This window comes from Pan paniscus, chromosome 7, assembly GCF_029289425.2.
Source record: "Pan paniscus chromosome 7, NHGRI_mPanPan1-v2.0_pri, whole genome shotgun sequence".
Classification (NCBI taxonomy): Eukaryota; Metazoa; Chordata; class Mammalia; order Primates; family Hominidae; genus Pan; species Pan paniscus.
Window position 1 is genome coordinate 155998176 of NC_073256.2, and position 15921 is coordinate 156014096.

Consider the following 15921-nt stretch of genomic DNA (forward strand, 5'->3'; position numbering starts at 1 on the left):
AAAATGATAAAGAAGGTGCTTCCAGCAAGTTGCGTAAGATTCAGAATGAGTCATAATAGTTTATGACCAAACAAATTAAATGGAACGTAAACCTCACTGTAGGAACTTTTATGGAACTCCCCTTAGTGGTTCTAAAGGTTCTGCAGTTCTAGCCTCACCAGGAGCTACAACTAGGGCAGCTGGGAAAAGTAGCTTACTAAAATCATTGACAGTTAGATAAGCCTGATGCATCTGACACATTTTCTACATTATATGATTACCCAGCAACTCTGGCAAGTTGGTATATTATTCTCATTCTATTTCAAAAGAAACTGAAGCTCATAGGCACTTTCTGAGTCACCCAGATCACAAAACCTGGTAAGGAGTGGGGCTGGAATCTGAAGCAAGCTTTTATTGCTATTGTTATTATTGTTGTTGTTGTAATTTTGGCATAAAATATTTTTATTTAATCACTATATTTTAAATTTAATTTTATCAGTAAGTAATGCATACTCATGGCTCCAAAAATTAAGATGATAACAGTAAAATAAAATACCATGGAATAGAAAGTTGTCTTCCTACTGCTATGTCCCCTTGTCTGACAATCATCCTCCCATGGACAGGAACTACTTTTATGAGGGTTTTATGGAGTCTTCCAGAGTTCCTTTAGATAAACACTAGAAAAAGATAGGCCCACAACTATTTTTACACAAAATAGGACAGACTATACACGTTGTTTTACTCTTTGCTTTTCTACTTCACAATCTATCTAGGAGCAGTCCTGCATCAGTATCTAGAGAACATCCTCATTCGTTCTGACAGCTCTTGGTATTCTATGGGGTGGACAGCTCATCATGTAACTAGTCTCATACTGGTGGGCATTTGGAGAACCCAGGTCTCTAAACCACTGATGCCGTCCTCCATCTTGCCTTTGGTGTAGTGTCTGTGAAAGGGCTTTGGGAAGACCTAAGAGCTGCTAGGAACCGATGAATCATCATGATGAATCTCTGATCCATAGGCAAGAAGGACTGACCAAACTCAGTGAGCTCAGCTTTGAAGTCACAGATATGGGTCTCTGTAAATCCCTGCACATTCCCAACTAACAGCTACTGGGGCCACCAAGACATTCTCACTAGCACTTGGTCCATCTCATTGTGTGCCCCTGGACAGCTGACATTAAACAAAACCAAAACCAAAACCAAAATGAGAAAACCCTATCCCAGAGTTACAAGTACGTGTATATATATGTTTATGTGTGTGTGTGTGTGTGTGTAATCCCACAATGTCTGGAGCTAGCAGGTGCCACTCAGATTTTACTAGGTATCCTGATCTCTCCAGATATCAGATTTCTCCTCCAGGCGATGCTCATCTACTTCAGCTTCCTCTATCATATCAATAGGATTGAGGCTACAGGGGGCAGTAAACCAAAATGTGGAGCAGGGACAGGAGCCCTGGGCTCAGGTTCAGATTCTGTCACCAGCCCATCATGTGACTTTGGGGCCATGATTTCACCTCCCCGAGGCCCAGGTTTCTTCTGCTTTAAAATGGGGACAGCAGTGTTTACCGTGCAGGGTTGTCAGAGTATGTAAATGAAATAATGCATAGAAAATGCCTATCTTCGAGCCTGGTTCAAAATAGCTCCTCACACAAAGTAGTTGTTATTGACATGTAATAGATTTGGCATGTGATATAATAGGAAGTTTAGAGTCCTTTACCGGCTCTCCAGGGGGACCCGGCTTTCCATCTCTGCCCTCTTTGCCTTCTTCTCCCTGCAAGAGAAACTCAAATTGGTTATCAGGTCAAAGAAGATTTGAGGGGATGGAAAGACGAAGGCAGTTTCAGCACGTCTTTCTGCCCAGCTTCCAGCAGTTGCCTTCACAGTTGGCAGCTAAGGCAGCGTCTCAACAGACAGAATTGTTCTGATTTCCTGGTTTTTTTCTCAACACCAAGATTCCAGCTGTGGACCTCTGACTTGCAGTATCTGGCATATAGTGGGAAAGCAATACATTTTGCAATAGCATTATTATTATTATTGCTATTGACCTAAAGAAGCCTCTCCTGGGCATTTTCATGAAGTCAAGTTTAGAACATGAGGGCCTGGTGTCTGGGCCTCTTGGGTGAGCACAGTGATGGGTGAGGGGGGAATGTGGATACCAACGATGATAATGAGGACATTTGATAACATGCAGGAAGGTACTCAGCATGGTTCACTACTGTGAGCACAGGAGGGGTTCAGTGAATGACAGCAAGGAGCACGTTTGGGTCACAGAAAGGCTATAGGCATTGTTCATTTCTGTCCTTGAAGTGGAAACAGAGTGATAAAGAAACAGAGAACAAAGCTGGGGTCGTTCACAAGGTGCCAGGGAAGTAACAGGGCCCAGTCTTTGGCTTAAGCCTAAGGACAGCAGTGAGCAGAGGGAAGTAACATGATCAGATTTCCATTGGAAGGAAAGAAAGGAGGAGGGAGGAAGGAGGGAGGGATGGAGAAATGGATATTATTAAGAAAATAGCATAATCATATGTAAGGTTGTATCTCTCTTCTCCAGTACTCTAGAACTCTGATAAGGGGTTAACACAAAATCCAAATTGAAATTTCTTCTCCTTAGCTTTACCATTGCTAAAATTAAATCAGCACGTATTTCCTAACTGCTATGATATCCTAGTCTCCAGAGTTGCAGTTCATACCAACATCCCAGCATGTCACTTCAGATCTGTGTGTCCTGGACAGCTTACTTAACCTCCAGGCTGCAGAGTTACAGACAGGACTGTCAGTGATGCCCAGGAAATGCCTTCTTGATCAATGGCAGTACATATCAGATACTGTAGGAGAAAAAGCTCTAAGAAGCGATTCATTCGTCCACATGTTTCTTTTGTCAATATTTGCTGTGTGCTCACTATGTGTGGGGACTCAAGGCTAAACAAAAGCAGATGTAGTTCCAGCTCATGCAGAGCCTACAGCACAGAATATAACCCCATGATTAATTACCAGGCATGCTTCAATGTTACGTCCTCAGATCTAAGAAACAGAGTTGTTTGTTGAATGAGTGATTCAACCAGACCAACGAATAATGGAGAATTAATCAATCCATTACACCAATAGAAATGCGATCACCAGATGAGATAAGCACTCCGAAGAAAAGGAAGATTGAACCTCTCCTAGCCTGGTGGGGAGCAGGGAAGGAAGTGATAGCTGGGATGAGATGGGGGAAGATCGAAGGCATCTACTAGCGAAAGAAGGGAAGAGGCATCCTGGTAGCCTGGGAAGGGTTGTAGAGTGTGGCAGGAGAGAATTCAGTGCATTCTGGGAATCAAAAAAAAATCCAGTGTGGCTGGAACAAAAGAAGGCACAGTGGAGGGCAGGGTTGGGGGACTGTAGACAGTAAGTGCTACAGCAGCAGGCAGAGGCCAAAGAGCCACAGAAGAATTCACTCTCAGTGCAGAAGGCAGTGCATGGCCTTTGTGGAGGAATTTATTACAAATGCCTTGAACAGCTCGACTCTAATGAGAAGGATATTAAATGGAAAAGTTCAGGACAACATCTTTGGAAAGCAATTTTGCAGTATGTATCAAGAACCTTAGATGTTTCTCTACTCTGGCAAGCCAATCACATTTTGGAGGATCATCATAAAGAAATTTTTAAAATGCTATGCATACAAAATTGTCCATTGTAGTTGCTTTTTAAAATAATTGTAAAGTTTATGAGGCAACTGAGAAATGATCATATGCATTATGGTGCATCCATTGCATCTATTAAATGTAAAGTTATGAACATTTAACATTAATATGGGAAATGGAAAATGTTTACATTATCACAGTTAATTAACACAGTTACGTGTGTGTGTGTGTGTGTGTTTTGTTTTAACAATATAAACATATATATACAAGTACACATACATATATATGTAGAGAGAGAAAAATTACTATTTAAACAAATAAGAAACAACCAATACACGCCTAAAAGAAGTACAAGATTAAGACTGATTCTATCCAAATTTTAGTTGGCTTTGACTGATAAACAAGTTAGTGATTATTTTATTTCTAATTTTCTACAACACTCAAAATTCTAGTGGCCAGGACTTGTTTTGACAGTGGAATATATTTTTGTTTCTTTGTTTTTATAAAGAGAAACTAGTTTGTTTTTGTTTGTTTGTTTGTTTTCATAAAAGCCACTTACTGGGATTCCGGGTAATCCAGATGGGCCTTGGGGGCCAGGAGGGCCTTCTTTCCCCTAAAAGATCCAAGACATAAAAACACCATGAAACCTCTGCTGGCTTTTCTGGAAGTAAATGACTTCACATGGAACTGCATTCATGGGTTGGGGGAGTGAGTGTTTGGTGAGAAACAAGGAGTGCTTCTGTATCAGCCTCATGGCTTTCTGAGCTGTTTCCCCCAAGGCAGTGAGGTTCCCTGGGGCTGAGCATAGTCACCCCTGTTGGTACACACACTGGAGCTCATTCTGGCCATATTATTAATACATAGGCTCAGGGAAAACTGAATATTGGAATGCCAGTGGGAAGAAGCTATTCGGGTTTTAGTATCCACAAGACCTGGGTCCAGATCCAACTCTGTATTTGTCCCCAGACTTCCTGAAATTCACATTCTCTACCCATACAGCACATACCTCAGGACCTTGAGGTGTTGTGCATACAGGACTGTACACAAGTGGGGAGCTGACCAGGGGGCATGCATAGAGGACAGTTTATTATTTTCATCATTTTTTCCAGAGGCTCCTACATGTTTTGCCAATAATTGCTTTACTATCTCTTTCCTTGTATTTGAAAAACTGTTTTACCAAATTTCATTAATTAATATTTTATTTCCCATTTTATTCATCAAAGACTTACATAAGTATCAATTAGGGCTTATAAATCAGCATTATATAATCAGTGCCCTAATTCCTATCATGGTGAGTATTATCATATCACCCTGTGTCTTTACCATGAGTATTTAGAGCTGACAAATTTATAATCTCCTACAAGTGCTTACTGGGAGATAAGACACGGGTGCCAGGTTTTACATTCTAATTCACATGCCACACAAAACGAGGTATTCTTAAGGTTTAGGCAATGCGCAATAATAACCAGGATAAAACAAAATATTCAACCCTCCCCACATCACAACACCTAAAAACACATAAGAAAATTTAGTGGATATTTTTGTTCAACCCAAGACAAAGATGGAGTTATTATTAGAGATTTTTAGTTATTGATAATGGAGCTTCCTGGGTTCCTTCCTGGATGCTTATTTTTCAAATTCCCTAATGTGGAAACACCAGTGATCTAGGACTGGAGTCAGCAAACTTCAGCCCACTGCCAGATTTGTTAAATGAAGTTTTATCAGAACACAGTCACACCCACTGGTTTGCATGTTGTCTATGGCTGATTTTGCATTAAATGTTTGCTAATTGGTTCTTTATGGAAAAAGTTTGCCAAGTACTATATTAGACCATTCTCTTTAAACTCAGGTGAGGAAAGCATGGTCCCATAATAAGAATGTGGCAGATCCAGGAAAGAACTCCACCTCTGACTCCCCGGTCAGTCTTCTTGCCATCACTAGACTTTTATTTATTTAGAAATCAATTCCATTGGCAGAGAGGCTGAAACTTAAAACATGGTAGACCCTTAACTAACCTCCACTTGACCAATCCCCATTATAAACCAGCCTCCCCATCCTCTCCAAAAACCCAGGCCTGGTCACAACACTACAGTACACCCTTGCCTGCAGTACACCCTTGCTTTACTGTTCCTACCGGATGAGTTGAAGGCTTGCAAGGAGTCAATGTGCTTGTTCCTAAGCCTGTTTGCATCAGTTATTTGCTATGAAAGTCATACAATTTAATTGTTGATTAAACAATCCAGTAAAATTTAGGTGGAAAAAATAATACACTTTTTATAGAAGTTAAGTCAGAGTTTTGAAGACACTGACCAAAAGTGAGTCATTCACCACTCACCATCTAAATTGACATAGCTATAAGATAAGATACCTACAAAAGGTTAGGGAAAAAAATCCTAACAATCTAGAACTCTACATTCATATTGTTATACATATGTTGTTATATTTTCAAACCACCTTTCAAAAAAGTAACAAAAACTGATCAGTGGATGTTCTTTTTACGTGACTGATGACAAGGGACTCCATTCATTACCAAAAATCAAAGTAAAGGGCTTTATTTTGTGTCAAAAAGCCTGCCAAACAGTTTCTTTTAATTCAAAGTACAACAGAACTAATGTTTATATGTATCTTTTTATTATAATTTTGCCCCCATTTAACTTCTAAAAATTACTTCTATTGGCTGGGCACCGTGGCTCATGCCTGTAATCCTAGCACTTTGGGAAGCCAAGGCAGGAGGAACACTTGAGGTCAGGAGTTCAAGATCAGCCTGGCCCACATGGTGAAACCCCATCTCTACTAAAAATACAAAAATTAGTCAGAAACCACTTGAACCCAGCAGATGGAGGTTGCAGTGAGCCAAGATCGTGCCACTGCACTCCAGCCTCGGCAACAAGAGTGAGACTGCTTCAGAAGAAAAAGAAAAAAAAATTACTTCTATTTTGTAACTACCAGTGCTCACTGGGCAAACAAAACTTCCAGTATATTCTGGTTTGATGGTTATGGTAAAGTTTCAGCACCACGGACAGCTTCAAGTGCTACCATAGCTTGAGGAGTGGTCCCATGACAGAATCAAAGTCTTATTTAGTACAGTTTAATTCCAAGAATGTGGTAGTTTTATATCCTAGATCCACATCTTTTTTTTTTTTTTTTTGAGACAGAGTCTCACTCTGTTGCCCAGGCTGGAGTGCAGTGGCGCAATCTCGGCTTACTGCAATCTCCACCTCCCAGGTTCAAGTGATTCTCCTGCCTCACTGTCCCGAGTAGCTGGGACTACAGGCACATATCACCACGCCCAGCTAATTTTTTGTATTTTTAGTAGAGACAGCGTTTCACAGCCAGGCTGATCTTGAACTCCTGACCTCAAGTGTTCCTCCTGCCTTGGCTTCCCAGGATGGTCTCGATCTCCTGACCTGATGATTTGCCCGCCTTGGTCTCCCAAAGTGCTGTGATTACAGGTGTGAACCACCGTGCCTGGCCCTGGATCCACATCTTATTCTCTTCAGGCAAACAATCCATTAGTTTTTATTAGGGAAATCATTTGCGTATGGAGTCTCACTCTGTCGCCCAGGCCGGAGTGCAGTGGTGCGATCTCAGTTCCCTGCAGTCTCTGCCTCTCAGGTTCAAGCGATTCTCCTGCTTCAGCCTCCCAAGTAGGTGGGATTACAGGCATGTGCCACCGTGCAAGACTAATTTTTGTATTTTTAGTAGAGGGGTTTCATCATGTTGCCTAGGCTGGTCTGAAACTCCTGACCTCAGGTGATCTCCCCACCTTGGCCTCCCAAAGTACTGGGATTACAGGCATGAGCCACTGTGCCCGGCCCAGTATATTTTATATTTTATTCATCCTGGGACTTCTAGATGGGTGGCTTCAAAAGGATTAACCAGATGAGGATCCTAAACCAGATGAGGATCCTAAACAGAACCATGTGGCTGTGATTTTTCAGACTCAACATCCGTCTGGCTGCCTGGACCACCCACATGGTGGGTCAATGTGGAATAGCAGAGGGAGCACTGAACTGAGAAATCTCACATTGACTTAACTCACAACTTGGACACTAATTTCCGTATGACTTTGACCAAGTGACATAACCCCATGGGACTCTGACCTCCTCCTTTGACATGGACGAAGTCTTATTAAGTAATAATGCCCTTTGCACATGCCCTTTGCACAGAACTCCAGAGATACCAGGGTAGGGCTGGCCTGCTTGCTAGCTGGCCTTGGAATATGATGGTGAGATTCCTGTGGTCTAGGGATTGCGCCTGGCTCTGACATTCCCTCACTGTGTGACCCTGAACTGGCCATTTCACTTCTCCAATCCCCACTTTCCTTATTTATAAGATGGGGATAATGATTCATGGCGTTTCTAACTTACAGGTCCAAAGTGGGAGAAGCTGTCAGATGAGATAAGGAATATTTATGTACCATATATTCATTTACTTGCCATGCATGTATTGGCTACTAACATAATACCTACTAAACTGTGGTTCACCCTTTATGGCATTGAAACCAAGAGTGGTTCTGGCAGCTTCAAGAAATGAAATCTGGATTTTGAGATAAAAGCCTTCGGTTCAAATGCCAACTCCACTGGTTGCGGTTTGGGATCCTAGACTAGTGACTTCTTTGTAATTCCATTCTCCTCTTTTGAACAGTTGGGATAACAATAGCTGCCTCTTGTCTGACATTCCCCTGGTGCACACCATAGTCCTAGGTGAGTTAGCACTGAGCCTTTCCACTTCCCTGCACCTGCTCAAAATAGAAACCACACTGACAAGAAATTGAGATATGGGGCCTAAATCTAGGACTTATTTGCATTGACGGTTGTAAACTGAATTCTGGAATCACAGATCTTCATATCATTCCAACCAAACCTTTACTTTAGCAGCAAAGTAAACAGGGGTCCAACAGAAAGCAAACCCTCCAGCAGTTTCATTGCAAGACTTGTAGTGAACAGAACCTCAAAAATATGTGAGCCACAGGAGGCACACAGGACAAGAACAGAATTGGCAAACACTTGGGGTTCCAGAAAGGCTAAAGACAGATTAAAAACAGATCCCATTCCCTGAGGAACTTACAGGTGACCCTTGGATTCCTGGTGGTCCAGCAGCTCCCGCAATTCCATCTGCCCCCTAAAAAAGACAAGGCAGAAAGCTGGTTTCTTGTGCATCTAGACAGAGATCATTAGCACCCTCTGCTTTGAATACAAAGCAGTTGATATGGTTGGTTATCTGTCCCCTCCAAATCCCATGTTGAAATGTGATTCCCAATATTGTAGGTGGGCCCTGGTGGGAGGTGACTGAATCATGGAGACAGATCTCTCACGAATGGTTTAGCACAATCCCCTTGGTGATAAGTGAGCCCCCACTCAGTTCATGCAAGATCTGGTTGTTTAGAAGTCTAGGACCTCCCCACGCTTACTCTCTTGCTTCTGCTCCTGCCATGTGACACACCTGGCCTTCCTCTATGGTGGGAAGTTCCCTGCGGTCTCATCAGAAGTCAAGAAGATGCTGGTATCATGCTTGTACAGTCTACAGAACTGAGCCAATAAAACCTCTTTTCTTTATAAATTATTCAACCTCAGGTATTTCTTTGTAGCAATGTAAAAACATCCTAATATAGCAACACACAGATCTTACATTCTGTGCCCCTTCCTAGCTTCCTGAACCATAAATATTTCAAATGTGCTTCTGCCTCTTCATCACGCTGAGCTATTCTCTGGGAATACATGATGTTCAGAGAATAGCATCCACATTTTAGGATGGGCCAATGCATTAGCCAGGCAGTCACCCCTTTGAAAACAGTAAATGAACTCACTTCAGGATGGGCATTTTCAGCTAATATCAGGCAACATTTCAGGACAAAAAGTAATAAATGGACAACTCGATTTATCTTCCAGGAGATTAGGAAGGCAATTGCTGTGTCAACTCAAGGGTGAAGAGATGCACAGATGGATGAATGGAAGAAGACTTCTATGCAGCCGAGCAAGCAGCTCAAAGTGAGCTCCAGGCACACTTTTGCTGGGGACTCTTGCATATGCTGTTTCTTCCCCCTACATTCTAGTCCCTCACATATGCACAGGCCTCATATCCTCCCATCCTGCAGGTCTTAGCTCAGATATCAGCTTCTCAGTGAAAGGTTTTCTGCCTACCAGACCCAAAACTGAAAGACCTACCCTTCATCATCCCTGCCCTGGGGAGGTCCCTTTTCTGTCTACCTTCCTCCATAGCACCTGCAAAAATCTGACATGCTAGTGTTTATTGATTTCTTATTTATTTAGTGTTCCTCATTGGAACACTAAATTTAGTTCCTCATTGGAACTAAAACAGTACCTGGGATATAGTAAATAATCAATATTCTTGAATAAATGAGTGAATTAGAAGTTGTACTGACTGGGTTATGAAGGCAGCAGTTCTTTAGACAAATTCACACATGTGCCTCTTACTAGCTTTGGTTGAGTCATGTAACATCTCTAAACTTTAGTTTCCTTCACAGTGAAAGGCTGGAAATCGCACATGCCATTAGGAAGGGGAGGAGTAATGCGGCAATGCTTACAAGGTGCTAGGCACAGAAGAGAGGGTATTGGTTAAGAGTGCAGCCTCTTAGAGTCAGAGTTCCTGAGCCCATATCCCATTTCTCCACTGAACAGCTGTATAAGCCTAGGAAACTTACTTGACCCCTCTGTATTTCAGTTCCTTTGTAAAATGAAGGAAAAGAACAGCACCTATTTTACATGGGTTGTTGAGAAAATGGAATTCATGACACATAAGGAGTTAGCACCAGAGAAATGCTAAGGGCTGTCCAATAGGGACCTTCCATGAATATAAGTGTCTATTGTCCACCCACAACAAGGAATCCTGCAGATATTAACTAAATATAAAAGCATAAATAAGCAAGTTCCCACTGTACTCTATTGATGTCTTTCCAGCAGCCTTTATTTAATTGTTGCATACTTTTATCAAGTGCCTAAACTGTACTAGGTACAAGCCAAATTTTAGAGATATAAAAATGACTACATCATGGTCTTGGATCTCAAGGAAATTTGATATAACTGTAGAAGACCTGTCTTATTTTCCATGTATGACAAACTCCTGGGGCAGGGTGCAATTAGATTTGTCTCTATCACTTCTACTAGGTAGGGACCCAGTAAATGTTCATGAAATAAAGGGATAGTGATAATATTTTAACAAGTAGCCTAAGGTTCATGCTTTAATTAAATATCTAGTCCAAAGCTAATATAACAAATCTAGATTTTTCCACCTAACTTTGATAAAAAGCTTCTGGCATCCTAGAGTCTGGAATCTTGCCAAGTTGAAAAAAAAATTCCCTACTGCTTATGGGGATGGGGTAAGTGTTTTATCTGGAATAAGGATGCTGACTGAGCACCAGAAAATACTAAAAGAAAGGGCTTTGTCAGCTCGCTACCCATATCCCTGCATATTTCCAACAGGGCCTGACAATTAATAAGCACTTGAAAACAAGCAACAACAAACAGCAAAACTAAAACAATGCATACATGACCAGAAAGGTTAATTTTCTGCTGTGGAGTTGCTTCTGCATGATTGGCTGCTGAACCTAAACAGGCAGCTGCCTCAGCATCCATTCTCACAGGCTATTAACAGTACAAGGCACGACACAAAATAGAAGCTCAATAAACATCTGCCAAGTGAATTGAAAGCATTAATCAGCTGGAGACAGACAAGCTGGCTTCTGATTATGATTGTTTCTGGGCCTCCAATACATCATCTAGCATCAGAATAATAAGCCAGGAGTCATTTCCTACAGCAGTCATAGAGTTCTAACTTATTGCAGTTTCCAGTGAGAACAGATCAGGATTTTGGTTTCATTGGGAACATGTTATGGGGTTTGGAACTACCAGGGTGGAGTGGAGATGAGGCTGTAATCCGTTATTCATTTTCTGAGATCCTCAGCTGTTAAGGAGCACAATGTCATTAAGGAAGCTAATGTCATCATAATATACAATTATTCGTGAATAAACTATTTTTTAAGTAAAATTAGTTACCTCTCAAATGCCCCTCTTTGCTTAACACTAACACCTCTCCCTACTACTGATTGTATCAGCATCATTATCAGTTTCTCTTTTTGCTGATTGTCAGATGCTACAAAATCCAATAATATTCAAATACAGTGCAAAGCAACTACTAAATGAAATTATAAGCCTTGAAAGAATTATAGAATTTTGTGAAGTTAAATGACAGCAAACTGATAAATTCCCTACAATATCCTTCACAAATGTGCACATGGCAGAGTTGGGCCAGGTAAGATGTGAGGCTGAGAAATTAAAAATAATATTAACATCAAAGGCGCTTCGGAGGAAAATGTGTTGAATATTAAAGACTTAAAGTAGGCTTTCTGGGAAACTGAATAGTGCTTTTGTAGATAATTTACCTTTTTGTGAGTTTGCTCTAAAAGTCAACATGAAGTGAAAGATGCCATGTCATGCTTTCATCGGATTTTATTGAAAATATACACTTAAAACAACTTAATTTATTCCACTAATTAACACACAGTTAACAACTAGAAGTTGAGTTGTTTAAAAAGATGACAAAGCAAGCTTAATTTCATATATTTTAAATTTATACTCCTAACTGAACCTCTTTTCACTATACTTTCAAACAGGGTATTTCCTATTTGAAGGGGGATCCTTTTCGGTGGTCTTTCACTCATTCCAGAAATCCTCTCCTTGCAAGGTCTGGGACAAGGGTCTCATGTGGAACCCATGGGAAATCCCAGGGGACTGGTCCTGGGCTTGGCAGGAACACTAATTTCCAGTGCCTGTTGCCATGGCTACCCATGATGGATATGTGGGCTGCAACAGCAGTGGACTCTGATCAGAGGAGGAACATGACTAATCTATGGGCAGCCTACACTGAAGGCAGAGGGAAATGGTGAGAAGGGCACCAGTCAATGTCAAGGCTACAGCTACTGTAAAAGCAGAGAGAACATTTGCTCAGGGGGCCCAGTGGAGATCATTGAGATAATATCAAGACAGGCTCCCCAAAACATGGGGAAAGCTGCTTACAATTTCTCATTTTCTACCTTCTTTGCTTGCCATCATAATCTTGAAATACTAGCTTCCTACCCACCAAAGCTCAGTTTGAAAAAAGAAGTCTGTCTGTCTTTGCCAATGTCCCCCAGTCCCAACATCACTCTAATTGCATGGTCCATCAAGCCTACTCCAGACCGTCTGCACTTTCCCCCACATGCCTGTGGGACTTGCATTTTTAGGACAACTCTGTCACCTTTTGGGTGTTGGGCCATCCCTTAAAATGAGAGATATGCTCAGTGTCATACCATGCCTGGTGAGTTGAGATGTGCATTCAAATGTCAAGGCCAAAAGAGGAGGGGATTAAAGATGATTACTTACTGGTGGCCCAGGGTTCCCTGGGGGCCCCATGAAACCTGGAACTCCAGGATGACCCTAGGAAAACACAAGATGCAATTCTTTAAAATGACTTGAAAAATACTTTTTACTTTGTGCAAATATCAAATTTCAGAAAACAATAACAGAATCCACCTTCCAACCCTACTAACAATTTTGCTTAAAGACACTGACAATAAAAGGGACTTCTTTTTATATATCTCAATAATAACTGACAACATTTATAAAAACAAACATGTCCTGAAAGCGGATTTGCTTCAAAATAATGTGTGGGCAGGGGGTGTGGAGAAATGGTTGAGGACATAAATGAAAACAAGAGGGGCCATAATAATTGAAAGCTGTTGTGGTTAAGTGCAGGGTACATAAATGTTCATTTTATTACAGTCTTTATTCTTTAGATATGCTTGAAGTGTTTCATAATAAAAACATAAAAAACAAATAAATGCACAGAAACACAATGTACACAATGGAAATGGTTAGGTTAACTGAATTACAGCCTCCATATTCTGGCAATATTACAGTTATTTTAAGCAAGAGATTTGTTTCTCCATGTGTAGAGGAGTCTATTGCATATTATAGAATGAGCTGAAAAAGTTATAGAACAAAGCTTGGAATCTAACACTTAGTCTTGTACAACAATGTTATGAAACCAAACAAACCACCAAGAAACAAATGATTTCTCTGCCCTCCACCTCCAAGCCTTACCACTGAAACCACAGGCTACACCATTCAATGTAGAGTACATTGCCTTTGATAAGTCATTCTCATAAGAATAATCCAAACACATTTTGTTTTTCCAAATACAGAAGAGATTTTAGCCAAGGAGCTCATTCAGACTTTGAGCACTGCTCTCATCTCACTGCCTGTGGGTTACTCGTTCATGTCCCTCATGCCCTCACTGAACTGCAAGCCCAGTGAGGTCAGGAGTTTGTCTGCGAGTCATTCCAGATCTCAGAGCCAGGTGCAGTGCCTGGCATGGAATTGGCTGACAATGAGCACTGGCTGTGAGATGCAGAAGAGAGGGAGAAGTAAAGGGGAGGGCAGCTGGGAGAGGAGAGAAAAGAGAACAGGGAAAAGGATGACAGCAGCAAAGCAGAAGGATAACAGTCATTTCCGTTGGCAGGAAGGGTGGTAGAATTGGACTGGGCAGAAATCAGCTGGTTGTGCTGGATAGAGGATGATAGGTAGGCCATGCTCAGATCCACAGAGAGAGCAGTGAGCCCTTATTGGTACCATCCTATAGCACATTAGGAGCAGTGGTCCAGCAGGCCTGGATGGGCACTGATCTGATCAGAGCATGGAGTATCTGTGAAGCATTTCAGCTAGCAGCAAGAGAGCCAGGCAACAGTTAATTGAGATGATGGGAGGGAAGAAGGGGGAATTTTGTAATGAGTGTCCATTTCAGTGAAAAAAAAAGTAAAGGTAAAATAGTACAAAAAGAAAGAAAAGAGAAGGAAGAAAGGAAAGGAAAGGAAAGGAAAGGAAAGGAAAGGAAAGGAAAGGAAAGGAAAGGAAAGGAAAGGCAAGGCAAGGCAAGGCAAGGCAAGGCAAGGCAAGGCAAGGCAAGGCAGGGAGGCTTCTCCAATAATTGAGGGAGAGAGGGCACTTAGAGTGAACCAGAGATACCAAGATGAAAACCATAAAAATGAGATTTTAAAAAATCCTGCTACAGGCAAAGAAGAGACAAAGAATGACATTGTACAATGGAAGCCACCTGGGAGAAACAGTGCTCCTTCCTCAGGGTGAATGGTTCCTTATAAAGTAAATTTTTACCTGATCACCTTTCTGTCCAACCTCACCATCTGCACCACGTTCTCCTTGACTTCCCTTGAAAGGAAAAAAAAGAAAAGAAAGATGTCACTGGAAATTTTAATAGGAAAACAAAAATCATTTTCATGCATTCATTCATCCATTCATTAATTCTCCAAAAATCTCTTATCAAGTTCCTGTGGTAGCTCAGGTACGGTGGCAGCAGATAGATAGAAACAGGGCCTGGTTGAGGATGTGTGATAAAATGGCTTAACTGGGATTTGGGGTATGCGGTTGGAGAGCGGGCAGCAGGAAAGGGGCCAGGGAGGCAGGCAGGGCTCATTTCGTTGAGAGCCTTGCATGTCAACATCTGATGTTAGATTTAGTTGTAGGCACTGGAAACCATTAAAAGGATGTGAAATTGTCCTAGGTTCTAGCTGTGGGTATAGTGTGGGATAGGCTAGTGGTCCAGGCTATAGAGAAAAGGGTCAGTTAAAAACAAGTGGTGTTCCAGGAGTGGCAGGAAAAGAGGCAGAATAAACCCAGGGTCTGCAGGCCTTGCAGAACAGGTGTGAGGGTGAGGGAGAAGGAGAAGTTTAGATGGTGGCCAGCAGGAGCAGCAGCACCAAACGGGAAGCTTTGGAAGAATTTATCCATACATAAGTTCCTTGCTCCCTCCCTTACTAGCTGTGAGACTTTGAGGAGCCACTTCACTAAAACTGCTCAAGTTGTTCGTTTGTTTTGTAACCTACAAGAACAAGAAAACAATGATGCCTTCCCTGTGAAAATGTCAGAGAATAAAATAACAAATGGGAAACACTTGGCATACAGCCCAGAACACAATAAAAGCTCAATAAATCTTAGTCATAATTATTATCTTCTTTATTTTGCCACTTGCTAACTGTGTGTCATTGGACAAGATACTTAAACTCTCTGTCTTCTTACTTCTAAAATGAGAATCATAAAATAGTATCTTTGTCATGGGGTTACTGTGAGAGTTAAATGACCTAAAATATACAAAGTGCTTAGACTTATGACAGGTTGTGTGTTAGCTCTCAAAAAAACATTAGCTATCATCATTCTCATTGTCAGTATCACCATGATGATCATCATGATCATTATCATCACCATCACCATCATTATTATTCCATAACCATCATCACCATAATCACTATCATAATCA

At 41.4% G+C, this 15921-nt stretch overlaps 1 protein-coding gene across 1 annotated transcript in view; it reads right to left on the reverse strand.

Annotated features, from left to right (window-relative positions):
* COL22A1 (collagen type XXII alpha 1 chain) overlaps positions 1-15921 on the reverse strand; it is a 326388-nt gene that overhangs the window by 33642 nt on the left and 276825 nt on the right. Inside the window, exons 47-51 of the mRNA XM_008972890.2 lie at positions 14763-14816; positions 12975-13028; positions 8665-8718; positions 4154-4207; positions 1695-1748 (exon numbers count right to left, since the gene is read on the reverse strand). Of these exons, the coding sequence (XP_008971138.2) occupies positions 1695-1748; positions 4154-4207; positions 8665-8718; positions 12975-13028; positions 14763-14816 (270 nt within the window). The remainder of the gene's footprint in view (positions 1-1694; positions 1749-4153; positions 4208-8664; positions 8719-12974; positions 13029-14762; positions 14817-15921) is intronic.